This window comes from Mya arenaria, chromosome 14, assembly GCF_026914265.1.
Source record: "Mya arenaria isolate MELC-2E11 chromosome 14, ASM2691426v1".
NCBI lineage: Eukaryota > Metazoa > Mollusca > Bivalvia > Myida > Myidae > Mya > Mya arenaria.
In genome coordinates, this window is record NC_069135.1 from 39,306,094 (window position 1) to 39,333,883 (window position 27,790).

Here is a 27,790-nt window from a genome sequence, read left to right on the forward strand (position 1 = left end):
ATATATTTAAAGACCACATTTTTTCCAAGGTTGTAGCTTTTCGATAATGGCCGAGGTGTTCTGATTGTTTTTCAAAAAGAAACAAAATCTTCCAAGTTACAGGAACGTACATTTAGAATGGTCAATGTAGAAGATGTGGTTCTTGAATCCCACAAGAAGGTCTCCCATCTCATTGAGGAATACAGCGGCACTGAGCGATTCTTCGAGCATCACCTCGGTAAGGAGGACCTTGTTCTCATCCCAAATCTTGATCGCTCCGTCAGAACTGAAAATATATGTTGAAAAAATATGGATTTTCATGATGGAAGAGGTTAAGGTTATTTTACATTGTTCTGTACCATAAGAAGATATATTTGAACGATAACACATGTATGTAGCTGGACGAGCCTTCAGGCGATTCAACTATGGTTTTCCAAGCTATGTTCAACTCCAAATATATCCTGTATTGTACAAAACAATATTAAATAACTAATTCATTCTATGTAAAGCCACCAAACTTAGGTTTTAAAGAAATGAAATAAAAGATAATAACCCATTCCTTACACACCTGCAAGCAACAAATACATGAATCTGTAGCAAAGCCAGCGTACCTGCATGTCACAAATATCTGAAGTGAGGCCAGTGAATCTAGCGCGACCAATGGGGCGTGGTGTTCTGGTCTGCGTTTTTCATCAACAACACTTTCAAATGCTGGCTCCTCTGTAAAACAATCTACAGTGTAGTGGACGTTTATTATTTCGATCCTTCAGTCATTGAATGAGTTTTCATGATTCTTGCAAATATACTGCTTTCATATAATTATTTAAGACACATTTGGTGCATTGGAAGCATTACGTTAATATTTGAAAGGAAGGATTCATACTTTGACTTCCAAAACTGAGTGAGTAACTTAAAACTATTATCAAATTTACGTTTTGGTTTAGAGATTCCCTGGTCCTCAACAGGTTCGAGATGATGTAGGTTGACCTGACCACACTCGTGACCTGACAGAATAGACAGGCCCTGTAAAAAGAATTGAGCATTTGTAAAACTGTAATACATTAAAAAAGGAATATACTGAAAAAATATTTGTCAGCAAAAAATGTGACTCACAGAGAACTCAATGTTTATTAACAATTACTTAAGTATATTTTCTGCTCTGTAATAAGTTTTTCTTTGAATTATTGACAAAATGTTTTTATCAAGACATTTTATCATGAGAACGTTTTAAAAAAGATTAAAATCATACAAGATTTTGAATCATACCATGCTAATACAGTCTAAATTCGCTGTGTGGAAGTCGTTAGAACACCTCTTTGAATTGCTTCGAGATAACGAACATTCGATAAAATAAAAAAACAATAAGTGTATAGCTAAACCTAACACATTTGAAAAAAGTTCAACATTATCCAGAACATCAAGATAACAGAGTTTGACAGAGCCAGTTTTGACTGTATGTGGTAAAATGAGCTACAATTGAAAATGAGACTTGACTTGAGTATAGTTTATAATGATACTGGAATCAGGAACATTGCTCAAATTCATTTATTGATTGACATTCCTCGGAAAAAATTGATGACCAAAATATCTTTACCACTCTAGCATAGCAGGTGATATCAGGGCCACAGTAGAATTCGTACATGGGGTCCAGATGAGGTAAACCCCAGATCTGTATCAGCACCAGGGTCTTCAGTCGACACATGGTGATTAAACAGCTGTGTGCTACATCGTGTTTCATTTCTTGTATCTGAAATGTGTTTAAATATTTGAAAATAAGGTCAAGTAAAAAAGGGGCCAACCTGAGATCTGTATAAACACAAGGGCCTTCAGTCGACACACTGTAATAAGACAGCTGTGCGCTACATAGTGTTTCATTTCTTGTTTCTGGAACAAGTTCAAATATCAGATCATTAATAATGTCAAATAAATATAAGGTAAACCTCAGATATGTATAAAAAAAAGAGTCTTCAGTCAACATATGGTGAAGCCGAAGTGACAAGAAAATGTTACCGGGTCTTTTGACGCCTTGAACTCCATATATTTCTGGCCCCTAATGACAGGGTCCATAAATAAAATACGGCCATCCTCCATTCCCAGCAGAAGATAAGTGTGTCTGAAATTAAAAAAATTGCTTTTTGGAATTGACATTGAAAGTTTAATTCTTAGCTAATACCATAAAACTAGAGTGCTGCAGAGTGAACCCTTATGCATCATGTATTTTTTTTCAGACAAAAAAGGGGGTTTAAACACAGAAGCAATAGCTTAGGGCCTTGTTGAAGATACGTCACTGTCTCTAACAACATATGTATCAAGTTTCATTTGAATATTTTTTTAGTAGTCATGGTAATGGTTACAGTAATTGCCAACCGTCACCAAGTTTAGGAATATTATAATCTTTCATTTTTCTTAGAAAACTAATTCTGTTTCCATATTCGTACTACATTCAAGCAATTATTCTAAATATGTGACACAAAAAAGACACTCATACCTGATTGGACAGCACAAGCCTTCATCTGTCCACATCATGGCTGTTGAGTTGAGGATACACAGACTACAGCAGTTTGTCACCGACTCATTTCCATTTCCATTCTCAGTCGCCCGGTGAGCAGCTAAAGTCTGACTAGGGGGTTGAATTACCACTCTAAAAATAATCGAAAGTACAGCCTGGGGATACTGGACACTTAACAATGATGTAAAATAATAAGCTTAATAAAAGTGCCATGGTCATTGCTTCGGTTAAACAATAGGATCATTTAAGCTAAGCAGGTGATTGGGTTGCTGCATTATTTAAAGTCTGATTTGCAAATGTAACGCTTCTATGTAAAATATTCCAATTTTATAATTAAAGTACTTTTTTTAGGGATTTAGAGATGGATTTATATTATTTGTTCAACTAAACAAGTATAGGTAATCCTAGACCTGTGGTGTAAATTTACACAAACAACAACAACTGCAACAACAACACATCATCTAACAAAAACAACAGCATCAGAAGCTTACTACAACAACAACTGCAGTAGCTAACAACAATAAGAGCAGCAACTAACAACATCATCAGCAACTAACAACAACAAAAACAGCAGCAACTAACAAGCAAATAAAAATAACAATAGCAGCAGCAACCTACAACAACACAGCAGAAACTAACAAGAACAACAGCAGCAACTAATATCAACATACCCCGGAGGAAGCAGGGAGGTGTCGCCACTGATGTAGGGAAGTTGAAGGTCATGGACGTTCCATATCGCTATACGACTCGAGGGATCGGTCCTAGGGAAGTAAGGATATACAATTATTGACTTTTGATCCAGAGTCTTAAATTTAATGTTCAGGAAGAAACTTTTGCTAGTTTCCGAAATTCAACATTAAGTAACATCGCCCAACATTGCATTCACTAAAATAAAATTTTGCATACAGACATCACCAATGTCATCAATATCAAGGCATTAAAAAAGTGATACATCCTTTAACATACAAGAAGTTAGTTTGTTAATTCAGCTGAAATCAGATGTAATTTAGCTTCTGTTGATAAACTTTACTCTGTACCTTGTAGTGTAAACCCAGATTTCCCTGTTGTTGACAAGCAGAAACGCAGCGTTTTTCTCGCGACTGTAGCAGACAGACAACACCTTCTGTAGTGGCGAGATGTCAGGGGGAGGTAACACAGTCGTGATGTTCTTATGGTTGCTACGGCAGAACATACGCACACTGGAAAGAATAAACAAACTTATTCAGTGTTTAACATTAGTGACTTAGAAAATAATTAAACATGGCTAGACCAGTCTTGGTTTTTTTCGTTTTAAAGGGGAGTAACTCACCTAGTACGAGAACAAACTACAACAGTTTTAGTTTTCTTCTCTTCACAAGTTCATATGGTATCTGGCAAATCTCGAGAAAGAAACGAAAAAAATGTGCCAAGTAAATTATTAACATGATAATAGTCATAATCAAGGGGCATCACTTACTGTACTAACATCCCCTTAAATGGTGACAATCTGAGTTGTCTTTTCTTCTAAACTTGCTAAAGATAGGATTGTGACCTGGTTTCTGGCTCATCTCAAGAAACAAAAGAAAGTTCCAAGATACCAGTAAATTTAATATTGTAACAAGTCAAATAAAAGGGGAGTAACTCACCTACTATCATCACCCACTGCAACAATTCGAGTTGTCTTCTCTTCACAACTTGCTAAAGATAGACTTGTGACCTGGTTTCTGGCAAGACTCCAGAAAGTGAAGAAATTGTTGAGGTGCCACAGGGTAATATTTCGGCAGGTACTGATGTACAACATTCGATCGTCTGTGAGGCCCATCCACAAAACACCGTCGGCTGATACTACAAGCCTGAAAGAAAATGACGGAATAATTCAGTTGTGATTTTTTTTTAATGAAGTGCATGTTAAGCTGTAAATAAGTGCCAAAGTAGATAGCCAAAGAGATCAACCTATTCTGTGTAAGTTTAAAAATTATACTCAAAACAAATTGGAATTTTAGTTAAAGGCAAATATCCCTGTTTTTACAAGGAATTAAGACAGTCTCATGGTTTAGATGCAGTTTACCAATCACTGATCATATAATATTTGAATATGAAATCCCCCTGAACTTAAATTCATTAACAGGTCACACGTCGGGGGACAAATATCCCCCAGAATTAAAAAAATAAATATACAAATTCTTAATTTACGCAACAGATAGATAACACCTTTTTCAGCATAAAAACAGTCACTCAGCAAGGCACATGTCGTCACCTTAGTGCAAGAACGCAATATCTGCTTCTATTTCTTTATGCAGTTATTGAGTTATTGCACTAAGGTGATGATGTGTTTTACTGTTTTGATTACAACACCATAACAATTTCAACACTCGCATAGACAGAAGATCCATGGTGTCCAGCGACCACATCCTGATGGAACCGTCCAGTGATGATGTGATAATGACGGAAGAAGTTTCTGGGTGAAGAATCAGACTGGTTACAGCTCGAGAATGACCGCGAAAAGTGTGAACCAGTCCGCCGGTTAGACTCCATACCTTTACTATGGGATGAAAAATATTAAAAACAAGGGGATTAAAAGTTTTTCAGATCTTGTTAAACCTCAGATGTACAAAGTAGTGTGGACAATTCAGATAAGTTTAGTTTGATTTTTTTTTTACATTTTATTGATTATGAAACAAGTTATTTCCATATGATATGAATCACTCTTGTTGGCATAATATTACGCGAAAGTGTGGTCTTATTCTGTAGGGAGAAACCACTGAGTACACTAAGGAAAGAGACTTGTTCAATCTGGTGACCACCAACAATAAACAAGGTATGTGACATGACATCAATTATAATATGAAGTTATAATTATAACTACAAGCGGTTGGCCATGATAAACAACTTCTATACAAGCAGAGCATGACTTTATTTTAATAAGGGCCTTCTTACCTTCAGAATCAACAGATGATGTTATAAGGACTTTGGCTGATGGTGAAAAACAGCACCCAGTTATTGACATGGTGTGAGCTCTGAAATATATTAATTTAAACATTTTTATATGGTAAATGGAACATATTATTTGTTCACAGTTTGAAGTTTTTGTCAGATCGACAACTTTAACTGCTATATACAACATGATAACTGAATCGTTTACATACAGCCTGACCAAAACTTCAACATTTGTGGTAACCTACACCTATAAAGATATTTATGTTTTAAAAAGATAAACAATTAAGCGCCATGGTGCAAATGAAAGCAGTGGTTCGTTGTTGCTTATATCAGTTGAACAAGGGCATAACTCAACAATTACCAAGCAAGAATTACACCCCTTGCTATACATGTGCGTACTGTCTCTGGCAACATGTGAACCAAGTTTCAATATTTTTAGATATGGCCACAGTTCAAGTTTTAGCACAATGATGCAGCTAAACCGCCGACGATGACCCCAAGGTTATGACAATACCTCTCAAAACTGTCTTTGCAAAACAGGCGAGCAAACATACACAGTCTAACCCCCTTGGCTGGAACTCACAGGGACTGGCATAAATACCTCGAGTCTCACGAAAATCGAGCCAAGCGGTAATTCTAACATTTAATAGGAACAAAAACAGTCCATTTCATCAAGCTCGAGCCAACCAGGAAATCGAGCCAAGCAAGTTCGAGCTAACATGGTTCAACTGTACAGTATATTTCAATAACAAGGTGATTTTATGTAAGTAATAAAGGCATCGGACCTTTTCAGATTTTAAAATACATGTTTATAAATTGTTTTACCTCTCAAACTTGAACAGCAGTTTCCCCGTAAGATCGTACACATGTAGATCTGTGTCGGAACAACAGTACAGGTGTTGTAGGTTGTAATCCAGCTCTACTTTCTTTACCCAGCTACCTCCGACATTCGGCAGCGTGTCCCTGTTGAAATGAGTGCAAGTTGTAGCTATTTTTCACATATTTCATGAAAATCTTGTTACATCAAGGACATTTTTTTAATCCTTATTGGCAACCAAGAAAATAAATAGTAGAATAATTGTTCAAATCATTATAGGAACCAACTAAGCAATATATCTTATGGTGTGGGCTTCAAAAATTATATTTCATGAGTGTCTTGGCAAAACAAACATTTTTTTCTTATAATTCAGCAAAATCAATAATTAATATTACATATAATTGGAAAATCACACCAAAATTATACCAATTGATATCATACCAGAAGTCAAGTCATTACTTTTTCTTCCCAAAACTGTATGCAAATACTTTTGAATTTTCCTATGAAACAGGCCAAAATATATGAAACACTGAAATTACACCTTGATAAAATTTCAAACTTACTGTTACAAAATATTCATTAAACCTCCAAAAAGCATTAAATAAAGATAGCTATCTAATAGTGGCATCCAAATAGGAAATTTCACTAATCTCTTTCTAAATTACAATTAAAAACAATAACAATTTAATAACGGTCAAAGTTTAAGTTTTGTTGCTTTGTCCTTGGTTATATAGAATTATGGCCAGGGCTGATAAAATTTGGAAATTTAAATTGGCCCCTGTCAGTGACCTTGTTCGTGTATTACATTTCTGTTGACTTTAAAGCCATTTTGCAAAAATAATTCTAAAAATTTAAAATAAAAGGACTGATTTTTAAGCCATTTTCTGTTGCAGTTTTAAGATTAACGACCATTCACAGTGTGAGGATAGTAGGTACATTTTTTAATCGTGTTAAGATGATGACTGATATTTGCAGATAAAAATATATCATCTTAGCAGCAGGGAATAAGTAAATTTGGACATAAATTTTTATGACCTATATATGAGTTGTGACCTTGGCCTATGACTCTAAGAACTTAAAATCCATAGGGGTCATCTTCAGGTCACCCCCAAACAAAATATCACGTTAGAGGGCCATGGGTGCAGGCATTGTCCAGTTACCACACTGACTTTGACCTCTGACCCAATGACCCCTTAAATCAATAGGGGTCATCTACTGGTCAGGCCTAACCTTTATGTCAAGTTTCATGACAATAGGTCCAGGAATTGTCGAGTTATCACTCAGACATGCTTTACCGACGGACTGACCGACCGACATGTGCAAAGCAATTATACCCCCTCTTCTTACAAGAGCAGCATGAAAACATTTCTAATTATTTGATGAAAAAATAGAATTTGTCTTTGCTTTATTTGAGGTACATTTTTCTATTTCAGGATATGTTTCAAACACCACAGTGGCCTTTTATTTTTTGGAGAACTTGCAGGGCCAAAAATGAACCTTCCTAAACCCATTCCTTTTAATTAAGCCAAAAGATGGCTTTCTCCTATGTTCTGGGTTAACTTCTATGTTCTAAGTAATGGAGTTAAATACCCTAACTGGCTAAGACCATCCACAATATTGTTAGTTATTAAACAAATGTTTTAAACCATGATATGAAATGATTTGCAATAGCTGGTTTTAGTTATTACCATATGACTCAAGCTTTCTTGTGTGTATTTCAAATCAGGCCTTGATGCTACTGAACAAAAGGTTTTAGATAAAAATATATCTTTTACAACAAAGAATCCAATATGCATTTCACATATGACTTAAAAAATGTCAAAATGCTTCAAATATTTTATGATTCAAAAATTCTTTTAAGGTACTTTTACATTTACAATGTTTTATATTGGTCTATTTTTAGCTCATCTACAGTTTTCCTCAGGTATGGCGATAAAGGTAGACAATACACTTGGACGTGTAAACAGATTTGACCTGTATTTGTCTTTTTTAATCAAAGGAAATTTGATGCCTTAATATTATCTTCATAAAATGATTTTTGCTTTTTTAACTGCATTTAAGTCAGTTTATAAGCTTAAAACAATTTCACACTAACTATAACTAATGGGTTTCTTGTTATATTGTATACACATTTTTTATAAATAACTTTAAGAATAGGGCTAACAAAATTATTTGAAGAAGAACATGCAATGATTTTTCTTAGCATCACACTTTTATTTTAATTTTTGGGGAAAATGTGAAAAGGCTAAGACCAAAAAGAGCAATCAGAGCAAAACAATTTTAAGACTACAAAAGAATATTGTCGGAAAACGACAATATTGTTTCCAACGCTTTCAAGCCAAAAGTGACAATTTTAAAAACTCAGTAACTAAACGAGGTCATCCCAGTTCTTTACTATGCAAAAATACCTTGCCCACCTCTTAGTCAAGTTTCAGGGCCATAGGTGCAAGCATTGACTAGTTATCAAACAGACAAGCTTTTTGCATTTAAGTTAACTGTGACCTTGACCTCTGACCCAATGACCCCTAAAACCAATAGTGGGTCATCTACTGGTCAGGCCCAACCTTCATGTCAAGTTTGATGACGATAGGTACAGGAACTGTCAAGTTTGCGTTTAAGGTTACTGTGACCTTGACCTTTATCTCGATGACCCCTAAATCAATAGGGGTCATCTACTGGTCAGGCCAAACCTCCATGTCAAGTTTGAGGGTCATGGGTGCATGCATTGTCCAGTTATCGCTCGGACAACCTTTAAGCATTCAAGGTCACTGTGACCTTGACCTTTGACCCAATGACCCCTAAATTCAGGATAAGGAGTTATCTACTGGTCAGGACAAGCCTCCATGTCAAGATTGATGACCAAAGGTCAAAGTATTGTTGAGTTATCATATGGACAAGCTTTTACAACATTTTCCTGTTAAAGGTCACTGTGACCTTCACCTTTGACCCCCTCAAAGCAATATACCCCGTCTTCTTCGAAGGGGGGCATAAAAAGGCAAGCCAAATAACTATAAACCTTTAAAAGAAAACATATCCATGATGAATCTGCCTGGCTGCCTTGACTTTTTATAGAAGAAAAACCATACAACTTTTCATGTTAATTTTCCTATTCTTATGAGAGCAATATTTAGGAAAATAGTGAGGACTGTTTACATAAGACTGATTAAAAGAAACTTAAAATATGAACAATTGAAAGATGACTCTTACTTGATTCGAAGCTCATAGTTAGCCAATGGTTTGAGCTCAGTAAACGCTTTCCCCGCAACCTGTTGAAACTGCCAGATCTGTAGAGTGTCACAAATGTGGTAAATTTAGTTGTCACACAACTAAAATTTGGTATCCAGTGAACCTGAACCCCCTTAAAAATCAGCCATTTAAAATTTTATGACAAATTTTTTCTTAGAAAAACAAAGTGAAACAAAAAAAGATAGCTGATGAGTAAATCAAACTTCATTCTCACATTGATAATTTGTAACTTATGCTTGAGCATAACCAAGACAAAACACAAAATCCATGCCCTAAATAGTTTCGGCAAGTATTTTTTTCTGTTTGATTTAAGTTCCAACAAGGGAAATAATTTTAATTAAATTTTACCATGAGTAAAATAATTAAATTTAATGATAGCTCTTTTAAGCATATTAAATCTTAAATTTTAATGAAATCATAAGTAAGTTTACTGCAAGAGATTACGGGTATTGGAATAGTCGAGCTACAAAAATGTTTCTAAACATCAAAGGGAAACAACTGTTTTTACCTTGATCCCTCCAACACCTCCAGTTATAAGCTCATCTCTGATTGGATTAAACAGAATGTAGAGAACAGAACGCATGTCCGTGTTTACCGAGCATGTCTCCTCAAAATCACGGTTTAGAACCTGAAAAGGAACAAATAATTTTTATCAATTAGTTGAACTCTACATTTACAAACTCGTCCGCATCAGATATTAATAACTGAAACCATTTTGATGCCCCAGTGTACTACATTTCATTTTGGGGGCTGGGTATGGGTCGAGGGATGAGAATCAAAACAAGAAATGATTTCTAATGGAAAGCAGTTTATTTCTGGTGAAATAGTAAAAAAAAACTTTTGTAATATTTAAACCAAAAATCAACCAAAAAAACAAGAACAATTACCTTTACAGAAAAGTCCTTCCCCAACGCAAAGTAGCAGTTGTATTTTGGTGCATATACGATGTTCATGATCAAACGGTACTCATATTTCGGATACTGCAACGCTCGTCGTACTGAAAAGAATATTTATAAATAACTAGAATGGGCTTTTGAGAAAAGCGCATGTCTCCCCCGAAGGCTTAGTAAACAGACACTTACCATAAAAATGCAAAGGCCTTCAAGTGCTGCTGTTTCTCAGGGAAAAAAACGGCAGGTCTTTTATGGACAAAAAACAAAATAAACAAAATGCACGAAAGTTGAAATGAGACGCCAGTTATTGATCGGAAACGGTTTTCATCTTCAAGCCCTTGTGGACTTGACCTTTGACCCAGTGACCCCAACTACTGCATGACCCTTACAAGCATGCAAAGTTTGGAGACTCCAGGTAAAGCAGAACTTAAGTTATTGATTGGAAACCGTTTTTCATCATCACTCTCTTTTTGGACCCAGTGACCCCAAAATCAATACGGATCATCTGCCCAAGAAGACCTACCAGCATGCAAAAGTTCAAGACTCAAAGGCAATAGGAACTCCACTTATTGATCGGAAACCTTTTCTTATGTTCAGGTGCCTGTGACCTTCACCTCTGACATAGTGACCTCAAAAACAATGCGGGTCTTGTACACCCGAGTAACATCTCTACAATTTTTGGTAAACATATGTGAAAGATATTACACGCAAATGATTTTTACATGGAAGGTCACCACGACCTTGACTATTGACCTTGTTACCCCCAAAACAATTGGGATCATCTAGACATCATGACCAACCTCACTTCAAAGTTTGGTGAACCTAGATCAAAGCATTCTCCTGATATTGCACGGAAATATTTTTTTACATTAGAGGTCACAGCGACGTTGACCTTTGACCTTGTGACCCCCCAAAATATAGGAGTTTTCTAAACCTCAGGATCAACCTCCCTACCAAGTTTGGTGAACCTAGGTCAAACCATTCTCAAGATATTGAGCGGAAATGTTTTTTACATTGGGGGTCGCCGCGACCTTGACCTTTGACCTAGTGACCCCAAAAACAATAGGGATCTTCTACACCTCATGACCAACCTCCCTACCAAGTTTGGTGAACCTAGGTCAAACCGTTCTCAAGATTTTGAGCAGAAATGTTTTTTATATTGGGGGTCGCCGCGACCTTGACCTTTGACCTAGTGACCCCAAAAACAATAGGGATCCTCTACACCTCACGACCAACCTCCCTACCAAGTTTGGTGATCCTAGGTCATGCGGTTTTCCAGTTATCGATCGGAAACGAAGTGTGACGTACGGACGGACTGACGGACTACCGGACTGACGGACAGGGCAAAAACAATATGTCTCCCCCAGAGAGGGGGAGACATAATTATTTACCTAGATTGAAGACATTTATATAACAGATTGATAAAACATCATTTTGCGGGGTAAATTCCAGATTGTAGCCAGTGACATTAAAATATAGAAGGTTTTGGTTACTTCTTAAAATAACCCCATGAATTTTGTACTTTAAATTTCCTTACTTTAAGTGACAAAATGACAACAAATTTTTTATTAAGACATGATCGATTAAAGCATGATTTTTAAGGCCTGAAAATATCATCAGTAATTATAAACAAATATTTATAATATATATGATAATCACCGATTATCTGAAAATAAAATAAAGACTTAAGAGTTACAAAAGATATATAAAAATTAAACAAGACACCTCAGTTATGAATACCTGACATTAGATTAAGGTAGAGTTTCATAAGTTATCGACTACTTTACAATTTTTAGGGTGGGGATGGGGGGGGGGACTGTGGGGATTTAGGGGAGAAAAGAGATATTCCCAGTGTGTTTTTCTTGTCAATTTAGGGCTAAAATAGCCCCATAACCAAAGCCAGAATATACTTTTTCCCTAAAATAAAACTAAAACTCCCAATTTCTCTTTTGAGTAAGAAGATTCAATTTTTGAGAAAACTGAAGAATCAATGTTTACATGATGGAGAACAAATCTGCAATCCGTTCAGTAAGGCGAGCGTTTACAAAATGCTCGCAAACGTTTTGTTTTGTATCCCTGTTGCAACGCAGCGCATAAACTGCAAGCAAGAACCAAAAAACAAACGTTCACCGCAAACGTCTTTACTGAACGCCCTGAAGATCAAAGTCTTTTTCAGTCGTTTTTAGTATTTCTGTTTCTACAAAAAAATAAAGTCAAAACACATTGCATTTTTCGCAATCAAGTATGCACTGACACATTTCCGAAAATGGTGGGGAAAAACACACTGATACCAAAACACCAGGAAATATAAAAGAAGAAAATTAATACAAATAAATATAGGTAAAAAACAGTATTTTTCAGTAAACATATGTTAAAATAAAGTCCTTTTCAAATGGGTAAATATGGTACACTCTTACTGGTCTGTTTTTTCCTGTCAGCTAAAAAAGATGTATATTTTACGATAAAGTCATAATTCCTATGTAGTACCATATTTTTCGATAAATTTACCTATTTAGACCAGCCCTGTGTTCAATGAAGGTTAGCAGTCGCTCAAATTTGCCACTATTTTGTTTTTTATCCCCGTTATATTGTCGTGCACACACCTCAAGCAGGGCTCTAACTCGCATAGTGACTTGTAAGCTAACGCAAACAAAGAATAGAGGGCTGGTTTCAATGTACAAATTATGTGACATTAACTTTTGTAAACATACCCATGTTGGTGCTCCAAAATACATACCTGCCCCTAGTAATGCTTACCAGAAACTGCTTCGAAAGTTTGTTTCATGACATTTTACAATCGGAGTATATGTCAATGATAAATTACTGAATGTGCAGTTTTTCACATACAATATGTGGATATAAATTGACAATGCAAACATACATAGCAAAACTCTAACTTGAAGAGTGCCACGAGTGATTTAATAACCAAAGAGTTGCATTCTTCTGTCCAATGGCACCAATTTAGAACTACCATCAGGCCACAATTATAAATAATTTGCTTGAAGTTACTCAAGCAAAATTTGAGGGGTAGGAAGGTATGTTTTTGGTGTGGGTTTTTTACCAACTAACCTTTATTAATGTAATAAAAAAAAAAAAAAATAACACTGGAGAAGCTGAAAATCTTTTGTGTTGGGTTGTTGCATTTTTGTGAGTCTGTGGGTACCAATTAACAATGAAATAATTAATTGTGGCCTTGGTATGAATTGTTCCCGATAGCAAAAAAATGTCCGCCACAAAGTGTCTCATGTGAATATTTGTGTCCTCTAAGACGTGACCATCTTGAACTCTGTGTTGATCCTTCAACTCACTCTCAAGGCAGTCAGTAAGATTGCCAGCCGACCATTGGCAGGTTGCAACATTGGTACCACTTGTTGCCATTAAACACACCTTATACCGCAATTTGGTACAGACTATCGCTCACTCACTCACGCGTAGTTCATATAGTAATCAACTGAACTCCACCACCATTGTGCAAACTGCAGTCTGCGATCTAACCATCAGCCCAAGACAACCAGACTACAAAACAATCTATTCAATTTAGGATCAATGATTGTGAACAAATTCATTTTATTTTGTTCGGTGTTCAGAAATGTGTATATTTCAATAAGACTGTTGATTTTGTTCATAATTCAATACTGCCTCACATTCGTCCCAAAGTTTCAAAAACCAGCAGGTCAAATTCTTGTAGTCTTTGACTTTTGTGCCCTGTTTCATTTTATAATATATATATCTTAGCCGTTAAACTTTTGCTACTTTAGAGTGCTTGGCAACTAGCAACAATCTATACAACAAATATTATTATGATATTGTTACTGAATCGCAGTTTAATTACACTCAAAACGGGGTTGTAAATCCCCTTAAATTGATAGTTTGTGGACAAGATCATATAGTTTTTGTTATTTTCAGACGAGCTTAAAATCAAAGAAGAATTATTTTGCAGACTTGTTTATAATGCAATGGCGTGCAAAGCAGTTACCAAGATAGCGATGCCTGAGCGTCACCTTATTTTTCTTCTTTTTCGCCAGGCTTTTCTTCAGATCTTGTGCTAAAGCAAGAAGCTTCTACTGCATTTAAAACTACATCTAATCAACACACAGAAAATACGTAAGAATATTCTTTACCGTAAATTCAAAGAAAATGCATTAGAAAAGTAGACTGAAGATTTTAAGCAACTAGTGTGTTACAAGTCTTGTATAAGCTACTATGCAAGAAAAGTAGGCAATAGAATATATTTATACACAGAACATGAAAGAAAATATTATCAATAGAATCAATGTGGATAAAGCAACAGAATGAATTATGGGGTTATATAATAATAATAATAATAATAATAATAATAATAATAATAATAATAATAATAATGATAATAATGATAATAATAATCATAATAATAATAATAATAATAATAATAATAATAATAATAATAATAATAATAATAATTATATTGCCATTTCAAAGCTACTATCACAAAAAATGATTACTTCAGTATTCATATTTTCAAATGAAGACACACAAAGTACAGAAAATATACATGTCAAGCATAATTATTTACTAGTTTACGGGATGGTGTATTACCCCCTCCCCTTTGCAAGCAATAATTAACTTCTTTGAGAGCCTGCTTATAGTGCCAATTTTTAAGTTTATCTAAGCTGCATACTGCATACACTGATGATGTACCACCCTCTCAGAGTGCTCAAGCTAGGCCTAAATAGCAGGGTGGGGCACTCCCTCCCTTTTCAAGCACCTTCTGCCCTCTTATTACACCCTGCCCTGCCCTTAATTATTCCTTAAAAGCCCCCGAATAGCCCACCCCAAAAGGGGGGGGGGGGTACATTGACTTACTGTAGACCAAACTGTATTTATGTTTGCTATTGCAAAACTATGTCAGTGGATAGCTGTATAAAATTAATGTTTAAAATGGAGAACCACAGGAGAATGCCAATCAAGCATGTGTTGGATCCAGTCACTTGTCCCATTGGGGCACCATCATATTTAAGCAGAAAGTAAAAACGTTACTCAAAATTAAAACCCAAGATTACATTAGTTTAATCGAAGCAAAAATTAATGCAAAGTCGAACAAAATGTTTAACTACAGATTTTTAGCACAGGAGGTTAAATGGACTCCTGACATCAGAAAAGGTCACTTGATTTCATGGGAAAATTAGATTAGTGTTGACCCCTGCAATCCTTAGTGTTCTACAGGTGTATGTTTTCAGTCAAAAAGGGGCATAACTTTATACAATTGAAGCCAGAGTTATGGATATTGCTATACATGTGAGTGTAATATCTCTGCCAATATTTGAACTTACTATTCACTTGAATGTCTTTTACTTTTTGAGTTACCACCAAGGTGAATAAATTTGCATGCAAACAAGTTTCTTTCATAATACAAAAAGAGAAGCTTAAAATGTTTCGCATAATATAACTACACATCAGCAGCTCCGAGCAACTAATTTTACGAAACCATAATACAATGTCTTCAAATAGCAACAAAAAAATAAATAGAAACAATGATAACTTATATAGCAGTCTTAGCATCTATTGTTTACACAGCCATCACCAGTGCCGGTTAAATACCTTGGTTAAGATTAAATGTTTTTGGAGTTAGATCTTTGGTCTCCAACGATTTTGAATCTGTGAAAATGGAATTTCAAAATTGATATGGCCTAAAAAAAATAATACATTTGGTTCGAGTTACCCAACCCTACCTACGGAATAGGCGCCGACCCTAACGTTTTTATAGTCAGTTTGAAAAAAAAAATGAAAAACTAAAAAAAAAAAAAAAAAAAATGTTCTTTTTTTTTTTTGCTTTTAATATGTAGTTTAAAACCTTAATTGCTTATATAGATGATAACTTTAACACCATTCTCCAATGATGAAAATGACATTCATATATTAAGCCTAATATTTTTTTTTTTTAAAAAGCCTACCTACCCTACCTATTTTTGAAAAGGATGTAACCCTAACCAAACAAAAATTTTTTTAGGCCTATGGTTAAAAGGCGCACACAGTGATTTTTTATGGAATTATTTTTACCACCTGTGGCTTGCAAATTGGGAAAAAATGTCGCCTTTGAGAAAAATACAAAATCAGGCCAAAATAGTTAATACAATGGCAAATATACATGTTTTATTTTTTTTATGCATTCATAATGCTGTGAAAGAGTAAGTATTGTCAAGATTTTTTTTATATTTTCAGAAATTCATTGCTTTTTCATTTATTAACTTAATGGACATTTATCAAATTGGAAAAAAATTATAAAAAATTGGGAAAAATGGACAGTTTTTGGCAAGGGGAAACATCCTTTAGAAGGCAGTAAATTGCACCAAAAAAAATCACTGGCACAATTTAGGTTTTTCTCTAGGTTTTGATGCATTGTCGGGTTTAACTCATTAGACTTCTATGAGCAAAACAAAAAATGAATATGATTTAGGTACAGATTATATTGGCCCTTTTTAAACTTATGCACCAGTCAATTGTAATCACGCTCCCCCCCCCCACAGGTCCGGGAATAGCGGGGACTTTGACTTTCCGTCCAGCCAACCCCGGCTAAAATCCCTGATGGTTAAATCCCCCCAAAATGCCCCCGCACCCCAGGGACCCTAGGTAAGGCCCATTCCCCGCTATATTTAAAGTGAAGACAAAACCACCACATTCACCCGGCACTGCTGGGCCACCTGAAAGTTAAAAACACGGCCCATTTCCCCGGCTATCCCCGGTATACCCCCGGACCTGGGGGGGCCGTGGTTACAATTGACTGGTGCATTAGTCTTAGGAATTTGTGGCCAAACAGGTATCAATTCAAAAAACCCATTCATAAAGGCTTATATTTGTTTATCCGTGCCTTAATCATATGCTAAATCTTTGTTGTTTATAATCATTACTGTCAAACAGGAGACATAACACTACAAGACAACAAACAAAGGGTTAATTGATCTTATAAGTTTTATATGTTTCATAAAAGCTATGTGTAAAAAGACATTCTTTTGTGGGTCTTGTATAAATTAAACGATTTATTCTATCATTTTTAGGCAGGATAAAAAATCTTCAATTGCAGTTGCAGTGGTCAAAATTAGCACAACTTTTGCAAGGCCTGCATTGGTTAAATGCTTTATAATTTCCGGGCTTGCTAAAGTTCTTGATTGTATATATATGATTTTATTAATATACAATTTTAATATATGATAAACTGGCACATTGTTGTGCACGACTCATAACTCATAGGGGCGGGTGGATGATCAATTTTTCTGCATTGGTTTGATGCTTTCTGGGCTTTCTCATAAGTTCTGGATTTTATAAACATGATTTTATTATTATACAATTCTAATATATATAAGATCAACTGACACATTGTTGTGCACGACTCATAACACATGGGGGTGGGTGGACGATCAATTTTTCTCAGGTCTTTAAAAAAATTGTGTGGTTAGGTTTTATCTTGTCCAAAAACAGGTACATGCAGAGACAATGAGAGTACGTAGGCATTTTTATCTTATTTTTTTGATAGGTTCTACCGTATGTTAGAATATTATTGTCATCATTGGGTAACAGCATTTACGTAACCAGTATTTATCAGAATAAAGCTTTTTAAACAACATATTAAAACACCAACTGACTTTATAAAACTCTAGAGTCAGCACCTATTTTGTAGGTAACAACACAAGCCAGAAGTCTTGTTTTTTTAGACCTTAGCAATGGACACATCACCAAAATTCATGCCAAGAATGCAAAAAAAGAGAATCAATTGAAAGCAGAACTTTTAACAAAGTTCTAAAACACTGTACACAAAAAGACACATAAAACATCAAAACTGTTAATAGATTCCTAATACAGAAAGCAAACAATCTACACAATCTCTTTTAATGTTTAATCTTTCCAAATATAAGTACATTTCTGTCTTTATTTGAAGAAATTTGCCAATTGGGGAAATACAAATAGTTCAATAGTCACCTTATATGTGATTTAATCATTGCAATTTGGCCAAATATCAAATATTTACTGATAACACACTCTGTAATTTTGTATTCAAGCAATAATAATAGAACGATCTGAATAAACACTGCTTAGCAGCTTCTACAAAAGAGTTTAATACCCTGAATAAAAAGAGGCATGTTTTACGACATGCGGGTAGTACAAATAAACCTATCAAAGAAACTGTTTAATTAAGTTTATATACAGTATTCTATATGAATTGTAATAAAACTTGGTTTAACAATTAGGTGTTTATCTATAAAATTCGTTAAAAGCACTGCATTAAGATTTTAGATGTTGTGAATTTGCAAAGCTCTATTGCTACCACTTTAACTGAACTTGTTATAGCCATGAACAAGGTGAAATACTTAAGATTTAAATCTAAAATTTTAAGATTATGCTTGGCTTTTGATTCAGAATGCATGTACCCCTTTAACCCTGATTAATTGTTTTAAACACCTTTAAAGAATGCATGCTTCTAATGATATGTAGAATAGTGACTTGCATTTTTTTTTCTGATAACACAGATTATACACAAATAAGCAATTTTGTCTATGAAAATCTTTCAACAAGCATAACATCTAATTGTCTGGTTAAAATAAAACAAAAAAATCTTGAAAGCTGATTGAAAAACAAAACATACCTCTAGGGTCAACAAGGTCTCGTTTCCATGTAGTGATTCCCTTAGAATCAAGAATGACAAACTGTCGCATTCTCCCATTGTACGCCACTGAAAATAATTTATTTTATTTTCGATTGTTTCACATCATTTTAAGAGACTGCATGTTTTCTTTTCTAGTGGAACAAAGGGCATAACACAAAAGTTTAATATTAAAACCAGAGTCATCAGCTTTACATGAGCATGTTGTCTCTGGCAAGATGTGTACCAAGTTTGAATATCTGCAACACCGCAGTTTTTTTGGGGTAATGTCAAACGTTAAGGTTTTGCACAAAGACATTTGAAGGCTAAGACAAAACCTCAACCTTTTTAACTTAAATGTCACCAGAGGCTGATGAAGACTGAAGACGTAAGTGGAATATGGTAATATGGGCAAAACATGGTATACTTCAAATAAACATTGAATTTAAAATATTGTATATTATATATATATATACATTGATGTAAATAACATTGTTTGATGTACATGTAAGCAACTTAAATGGCAAAAAATTCAGACTTTAGCGTTAAGCGTTTTACCTCCCATAATATCAGCATGCAAGCTGCTATGCTCATAGGTTGCTCTTGGTTGAATTCCGTACGGCACTGAGGTATAATGCTGTGAAATTTGAACATGAGGACTGTCACTCGTGTCACTAACACTACTCAAGTCTGATACCCTTGAATCTGTCCTTTCAATCGTTTTAGACAAGGTTTCTTTAATCTTTTCAAACACTGTGTCCCGTTCTCGGATAGAACCTTCCTCTCTATCCTCCAAATCATCCTCATCCTCCTCTTCTATGTTGCTTAATCCTCGATCAGAGGGTGTATCAAGGTCAACTGAGTCCTCAAGATCAGAGTCTCCTGACAACTCATCTACCGGTTCCAAACTTCCAGGAGGCAATTTAATAGGCCCCTGGTTGCTGAACGGGATAATAGCACTTGTCATCTTAGTTCATTGTTTTTTTACTATGAAATACTAAAAAAAAAAGTTATATGTGCATGTATCAAGTATAGCTATAAGGAAAGAATTTCATAAGATTAATTGATGATTTTTTTATAACTCGTTTAAATACCACTCTAATTTAATTTAACTGTTACAGAAGCTAATTATGTACACAAACTTCAATGTGTAAATGCATACTGTAGTTTATGGAAACACTTTCAAGTACGTCTCCTTGGATGAAACCAGTACTGTACTGTTGAGTGTTGTCCAGTTGAAATATATGGGTTAACCTCCAAAAGTAGCTCAAAAAGGACAAACGGCATGTAAAAAAGGACAAACGGCATGTAAAAACATTGAAGTATAATGCCATGTCATATACATCGATTTAAAACAAGATAATGGTATGCCTAAAACTTAACATAAGTAGTATTTAAAGCGTCCTAAATTTGGTGGTTTGAGTTCAAATAATCAAAATGACATGCTTAATTTTGATGCAACAAAACACTTAGAATATGAAATGTCAACCTATTCTTTCACTGCAAAACAATTTTACCTTAACAGAATTAGCACAGATTATTAAATTTTCATAATCCATCTAATCATAACGCTCAGAATTAATCGATAAAATAAACACGACCCGCCTCCACCATTTGTTTACATATATAGCAACGACTCACTGCGAAAATCTTGTGTCGTGATTTTTGCAAAATGAAGCGCGTGATTTTAATGCAATAGATAAGCTCAGAGGGTTGAGAAAATGCAGGAACGTTTGCTGACTGGCTATATGACTCCAAAATGTACAGAAGCATATGCGGCTTCAGGCGGGGGCGGACCCGGCGCGCGCCCCCTCTAAAATTGTCCACGTATTTGGTAAAACCGTTTGAAAAAATAGTGTAGAACTGTTAAAATATGAAGAATTTTCGAGTCTAGCATACATGTAGATCTACATATTATCAATACTAAATGATTCAATAAACTTCCTAGTCAGTAATTTGATACATCTACAGTTTATTACTCAGTGTACTCAATCCCAGTTTAAGAACTTACGCCCCCTCTAGCGAAAAGAGCACGCCCCCTCTAACTAAAAATCCTAGACCGCCACTGAGAAGCATTTTAAGTTCGAGCAATCACCCACAAATCAAATCTCATTTAACTTTTTAAACCTGATCTGTACCTCCTTATTTTAACTTTGCTTTTAAAAGTACTTCTTGCAGCTTGACGCGCAAATGTCTAGGTCCCCAGTATGGGTTTGACATTAATGGAAGATAGAAAGATAGACAAGTAACAGACTTTAAGGGAATTATGGAAAAAAGTGCGAGGTTGACATCACTGTCAAAAAGTGCAAATCATCTGGGAGTTTGATGATGGTTCCGTGCGTCTTTTTTAAAAATGTGCTCCGAAAGGTTATAATTAACATACCAATCTAGCTACTTCAAGAAGATTGAAGCCAGTTACATTGCTTGCATTTGTTTTCGTGACCAATAAACTAAATATCCGCCTTCAGGTATGCATGGGTGGCTCCAGGAATAGACGCTTGGGTCACGGTAGCTATTGTAAATCTGACCAATCCACGGTAGCACCTCGGCCGTCTCCGGCGAGCTTCGGAAAGCTGTTGGATAATGGCCGAGGTGTTCCGATTGCTTTTTGACGAGCGTCCCTCCCTCAAAACCGTAATGATATGGCATAAAATGTTTGCACGATGGTTTGTGTAACTCCCCAAAGAATTTTAACAATGTAACGTTCCGCTGTAGGCGGAATTCCTCCCATAGGACGTTGATGTACTTGGTTGGAAATATGCAAATTGGTATAAACAGTTGTCCGGTTGGAGGTTCAGGTCCTATACATGTATATATAAGACCAGTCGACCCCTTCATGGTTGAGCATGCTTTTCTCTGAAGGGATATGTTGGCCTTGTTGGCCTCGCACATTGCAACAATTTCAAACCGACATAGTGTATTTTGAGCGTGTTTTAGTTTTTTTCTCCGATATTGATGTAACAACCTGATCATTTCATAAATTCATTATATTTATTAATAAAGCGCGATCATGTTCTGCCCGTAGTTAATGTTCTGTCAGTGTCTTGTTATGTATGTTACATGTATGTTAATGTTTAAGTTTGTGACGTATGAAAGTAGTTGGTTCAGTATGAGTGATTTACCTATTTATAGATTTATAGAGGGCGCTTTTACTAATCAATTTACCCGTGCTAACTTTCCCGGTCACTCATTCCTGTACTGAACACCGCAACCAACGGACCACTATTCATTGTTTACGTAAAGTGTTTAATATTCTTGCAAAAGAGTATTTTGCCGCCGGTAGGTTAGATTGTTATTTCATATTAGATCGAGTGTATTGTTTTACTTTTATTCATTATATATATGCATATATTGTGTAATTATCATTAATTATTGTGTTATTATTAAATACTGCTGCAAAAAGGTGATGAATCATCTTTTATATTGCAGGCTTCATCTTCAACATCTACGATAAATATATATTCAAGACCTACAAAGGCGTTATATTATACCCCCGGTTACATTGAAATAAAAAGTAAACATGGACGATTCTAGTGGAGACGAGCGCCGGGTGCCACGTCCCACGAAGACCCCAAAACCATTGCTCCATCTGTATTTGCTCATTGTGGGGCTTTGGGATATATTTTTTTGGTATTGTCGGACTTGTGCGGTGTTATATGTTGTTTGTGGAAACATGATCATGTCCAAATGATGAAGTTTCCCTGAACGCCCATCATTGTGGCCAGGTTGTGGGTGGTAGGAACAGAGCTTTGTAATATCTCTCTCTCTCTCCGTTTTTCAAAGACAGCTGAATTTTGATATTCTGAATGAAAAATCGTGTTTACCGTGTTATTAATTCATTTCGTCAAACAAAACATTAGGGATCCTGCTGAAGGTCGCTAAAAGATACTAAGAATTTGTGTTTAAAAACAAGATTATGGGGAAGCATGTTTAAAAGAAACAATTTTAGTTACTAAATTTAACTAGTATGTATTAAATAGACTCGTTACGTTTACTAGTATGAGTTTCCTAGTATATAAACCCAAGACGTCTCAACGCTAAAGTGCAATATGTTTTTGAATTTGCGGGAACTATAGTAACTTTCGATCTTAAAGCTGAACTCTAACATGTTGACCGCCGGTAGAGCGGGCGTTAACAATTCACTATTGAAGTTTCAAATGGTCAAATGTTAACATGTTTACTATAAAAGGCACATTTCTTTTATAGGAAATTTCGAACATAAATATCCATACTACGGCAAAAAGTGTAGGGTATAATAATAGAAATAATGGGGTACGTCGGTTAAGTGGAAACAAACCATTTTTTACACCTAACAGGGTCTTCGTGATTGTTTAGGCTACCGTGTTTGTTCCTGTTCCATGGCATTATTCATTCGTATCAACTCGGTCATCTCCGGAAAGCTTCGGGATACACATATTTTGGATACTATTCGAGGTGTTCCGATTGGGCAATATTGTGATATTACATAACCGATATGTGGATCTAATATATTATCCATACTGTTTTTACTCACCTTTGTTTTCACTTTTTTAGGCTTTCAAAATGTTCTTGAAACACCGAGGGATCTGGTGGGGTAAGGAAATACGACACATGTGTACAGTGATGAGACATATCTTTTTAACCCGATTGACTAATTTGTACTAAAACGCCAAACCATTTACGTTTTGAATTGCTTAAAACGTGAATCGGTTTTGAAATGAGTTAATGTACAGTTGTAATATTTCGTAAAGGTAGTTAAAGGTAAAATTACCACCAATCAAAATAGTGGCTTGCCAAGATAGTCATCAGTCCTCTACCGAAGACAATGTATATTTTAACGATCTGGCAAACATCTAATGCCAGATGTTTCATTAATATGCATTGAAGAAAAAGTATTGGCCCCAGTTCATTATTATGCAATTGTTTATCTTAATGAAGAGAATAGATATGTTTAAACTAAACTGACAAGACACAAAATGTTAGAAAACGCAATAAATGGCCATTTAATTAAACACAATCATAATTTTTAACATTTGCAAATGGACAACAAAGCAACACATCTACATACAACAGATCACACATTTAAAAACATCGCAACATGTAAGTACGTTTGTAATACATGAAGTGGTACTGAAAACAATGGAAAAAAAACCCATCGCGACTAAAAATGCCAAAACAATTATAATAATGAAACCCGATCTATCGGCACGATGATCTAGTGAAAGTGGAAAAAGGCCTTCACCAAAAAATGTTTTTAAGTTGTATTAAACCAATATTCTGATAAGAATGTACAGACATTCAATAAATCACACCAGACTAAACATAAAACTCAGAATCATGCATATTAATTGCTCGTTTGTCTTGTTGTTGGGCACGGCGTTGGCAATGACATTTGTTCGGCTGAAAGAAAGATGTTATACCATAATAATTTATTTCCACAATAAATTGTTATGAATCTAAATTATGTAGTATCAAACATTATCAAACATTATTAAACCTAATATGAATTCAATATGTACTTGCTCTTGGTAAAAACTTTGCACAAGTAATTTCAAGTATTTTAACCGTTTCTTCATTACAATATAATGCTCTCTAAAACATGGAAGGACTCCGGGGATTCAATTGAATATTGTTCTCTATAAGATCCATCAACGATCTAGCTAATCGGATTTCATGATAAAAATAATCCACCAATACCGTAAGTTAAGTACGATCAATCATAAGATCGTCAAAAGTCATATTGAAATACAATCTAGGTAATACTGTTCTCATACCTTGAGCAAGCAATTGTTCTATTTCTTTCTGAACGTTGTTCAAACTTCCCTTCATTTCATTTACAAGTGTGTGTTTTTCCTCGAGTTTCTTGTCTTTCGAAATTTCACGTTTTCGCCCGGCAACCATCAGCCCATGCGTTTCTACAATGACGATAAGACAAAACGCTTGAAAGAGATGTTTGGCGATCCCCGACCCGATACAGCCTAACTTTATACTACTTAACGATATCAAATTTAAATGTGTTCTTCTACATGCACTTAGCAGTTAACTCGTAGCATTTCATAAAAGACACATGAACTTTTGTCTTTTATTGTTATTGAACACAACATACCTTCATCGTTTTCAAAAGTGCTAACAAGGTAATTCATGATCGGTTTAAAGGGTCTGTTGCCTTCTCTCGCTTTCACAACTAATGCAAACTCCCCTTCCTTCCTAAGTGATGTCAGTATTTCCAAATTCCCCTTCTGATCCACGCGTGTTGTAGTCATTCCTGAAAACAAAGGTGATTAAAATCAGCAGAAAGTCAAACCGTAAATTAAGACTCCAAATCGAGAGCTTAGCACATGTAAGAATACAACCTAAATTTTCAGGTAATGAAATTGCAGATATGTTATCAATAAGATCAAGGATCAATACTGAGGTGTTTCAACTTTCGGGGGTGTTTAGAGGTCCGCCTACTGCCAATCGTCTGTTACACAACCCCTGTGTCAGATTTAGCGACGACAATGTGTCAGCCAATGGGGTTGTATTCTAAGTTAATTAAATGACCTGAAGTAAAAACTTAATGATGACAAAGGTCTCGTTCGCTACTCTCATTTCACCTATTCATCATTATTAGGATTTTACTTTATCTAACTATTACATAAATGTTACGTGTTTCTTATGGTTCAGACTCACTAACGTCTTGCGTGAATAAAATTTGCAATATCACTAGCGAATCCAGGGGGCGCAACCGGCGACATCCCCCTCTCCCCCCGTCCAAATCACAATCGTCCGACTTAAAACAAAATCAATACAAAACAAAACCAAGTAGTAAAATACGCCTAAAATGCACCATTTTGGACGAGGTATTGCTAAAATTTTCCTGAGGGGGTACCCCCAAACCCCCTTTCGAACACTTTCAACCAAATAAATTTCTGTTCGGAGGGAGGGAAGCAAATCAAACACCCCCCTTTTAGTAACGCCCCTCATCATTTAGCCGATTACTTTGTATTAATGATACAAAGGGAACTGCAGGAACAAGCCTATGCGTCTTTTATCTTATATAAGCGTGTGTATGTGCCGAACTGACACTCGACGAAAAACAAATTACGTAAAACAACAGACACAGAATAGTTACATACATTTTTAGAAAAAAACGCCATATAATAAATTATTATTAATATTTCTATACATGTTAGAGTTAGAAAAACATGTTCAAAAACAAATGACTTACCGACGTCGATTTCATCACTTCCAACTATTTCTGAAGAAAATTCCACGTCATCTATCATGTCTGGGTCGACTTTGAACTTAAGTGATTCTTTCTTTTCCATACTCTCGGAATACGTGCATTTGAGAGTTGCGTAGTTTTGTGACGGATGGCTTAGGCCGCATTCACTTGCAGTAGTACTGAATCCAAATCCCATGTTACCTGCATCAATTGGAAGTTTCCGGCAAGCGGGGTCGGCTTCATTACAGCATATCCTTATCTCGAAGCAGTTTTTCAACTGAGCGTCATGAATCAATCCTGCAAAAATCCTCAGCATATATTCGCCAGTGACAGGGAGGCGCACTTCGAGCGATACGGTGTCTGGCGTCTGTGTTTTCATCACAAGCTGAGGCAAATCTGCTGGGTTGATCCCAGTGAGGTCACCTGTGCCAGAAACAAAGGTCAAGTGATGCTTGAACTGAACTTCTTTCAGTTTGGAGGGATCACCCTTTATATCGACCCAGCAACGACCATTGGTAGATTCGTATATACATTCTTTTCCAGAGACAACCTCCAATCCAAGTATGAAAAACTGTGAATCAGGTGTGAGTGCCAGCTCAAAATCTTTTGGAGAAAGTATTTTGTCAGCGGGAAGCAGCTGCCACTTTGAATTATCCGGAAAGGCGTGTAAGACGTAAATACGCGGGTGGATGCAAAACCAAAACTCGTCAAATGACGTTATATTTATTCCTTTGCGCCCTGCGCTTTCTTCAAACTCTTCAACCAGTTGTCCATTTTTTTCCATCACTGTTTCCCCTCCTCTTTCGAAGCCAACCAGAGTAGATGTTGCCCAACTTGGATTCACCAAATGGTACATATTGTTGCAACGAAATGTAGCCCAGCACATGCGTGGAAGGGTATCCATCGTCGATTTACCGGGAATATACTGCACAGTCTTTCCCGTACCTTCAATAATTTCGCATTCAATATAGTAAATCAAATGTACAATGATTACTTACAACGACTTTGTTGATAGTTTAATGCCAAATACATTTGTTTGGTGTTTTATTAAACCATTTACCAAACAGTCATGATAAATATGAGAAATATCTATGTATTTGTTCTAAAATATATTTCAATAATTTTCAACGAATTTCGTTACCGACAAAGTTCGTGAAAGATGAGAACAGGCGGATTATGAAGTAGACTCTGTAAATCGTTGTTAACGCTCAAACTGAATTTGTAATCATTTGCAATCCAAACAAATATTCCCCGAGCAATATAGATTTCTTTATTTTCTTCGTTCTTCGGGATAACGTCTTCAATATAGTTAAGCAATGACACCACGGAGGACATTTTGTCACTTGTTATCTGTAAAAAGAAATACCATGTCATATATTACAACTAAGCAAACACTGACTATGACAATCCCAAACGGTTTAGATTTTGTTTTGAAGTTGTGACTATCCCCTGTGTTCTGCAGTGTTGTTCAGTAAAAAAACAGGCACGAAATAAACTTGTCCCTGTAGCTCAATCCCTTGTATCGTTGAAATATTTGACCACATTAAAATAAAATGACAATACCAATGTATCTTTGGAGTAATGTTTATTCGAACTTGACTTATCATAGAGAAACATAGCACTGCATGTTTTA

At 35.6% G+C, this 27,790-nt stretch overlaps 2 protein-coding genes across 6 annotated transcripts in view; both read right to left on the reverse strand.

Moving 5' to 3' along the window:
- The window catches only part of LOC128217749 (uncharacterized), a 68,093-nt gene extending 47,495 nt beyond the window's left edge, over positions 1–20,598 (reverse strand). For 4 of the 5 annotated variants that reach the window (XM_052925112.1, XM_052925113.1, XM_052925111.1 and 1 more), the window contains exons 1-9: positions 4,114–4,303; positions 3,526–3,687; positions 3,160–3,249; positions 2,468–2,620; positions 1,990–2,092; positions 1,574–1,726; positions 912–1,002; positions 591–699; positions 111–265 (exon numbers count right to left, since the gene is read on the reverse strand). In XM_052925112.1, coding sequence (XP_052781072.1) covers positions 111–265; positions 591–699; positions 912–1,002; positions 1,574–1,726; positions 1,990–2,092; positions 2,468–2,620; positions 3,160–3,249; positions 3,526–3,687; positions 4,114–4,289 — 1,192 coding nt within the window. In that variant the 5' untranslated portion in view covers positions 4,290–4,303. Of the gene's footprint in view, positions 1–110; positions 266–590; positions 700–911; positions 1,003–1,573; positions 1,727–1,989; positions 2,093–2,467; positions 2,621–3,159; positions 3,250–3,525; positions 3,688–4,113; positions 4,321–4,843; positions 5,010–5,404; positions 5,485–6,229; positions 6,368–9,428; positions 9,506–9,975; positions 10,096–10,354; positions 10,465–18,974; positions 19,062–19,529; positions 19,969–20,488 lie in introns of those variants that run through there. The other variant, XM_052925114.1, reaches the window with a different exon arrangement.
- Positions 20,599–24,982: 4,384 nt separating this feature from the next.
- Positions 24,983–27,013, reverse strand: LOC128216115 (uncharacterized). The gene is made up of 2 exons (XM_052922703.1): positions 26,161–27,013; positions 24,983–25,215 (listed from the first exon to the last, which is right to left on the reverse strand). The coding sequence occupies exons 1-2, from the start codon at positions 27,011–27,013 to the stop codon at positions 24,983–24,985; spliced, it is 1,086 nt and encodes a 361-aa protein (XP_052778663.1).
- Between the last annotated feature and the right edge of the window lie 777 nt (positions 27,014–27,790).

Excerpts from the sequence above, each read along its gene's own strand:
- LOC128216115 (XM_052922703.1), bottom strand. The coding sequence starts at position 27,013 with ATGTACCATTTGGTGAATCCAAGTTGGGCAACATCTACTCTGGTTGGC. Across the intron at positions 25,216-26,160 it reads AAGTGATGAAATCGACGTCG|GAATGACTACAACACGCGTG; the intron begins GTAAGTCATTTG and ends CTTTGTTTTCAG.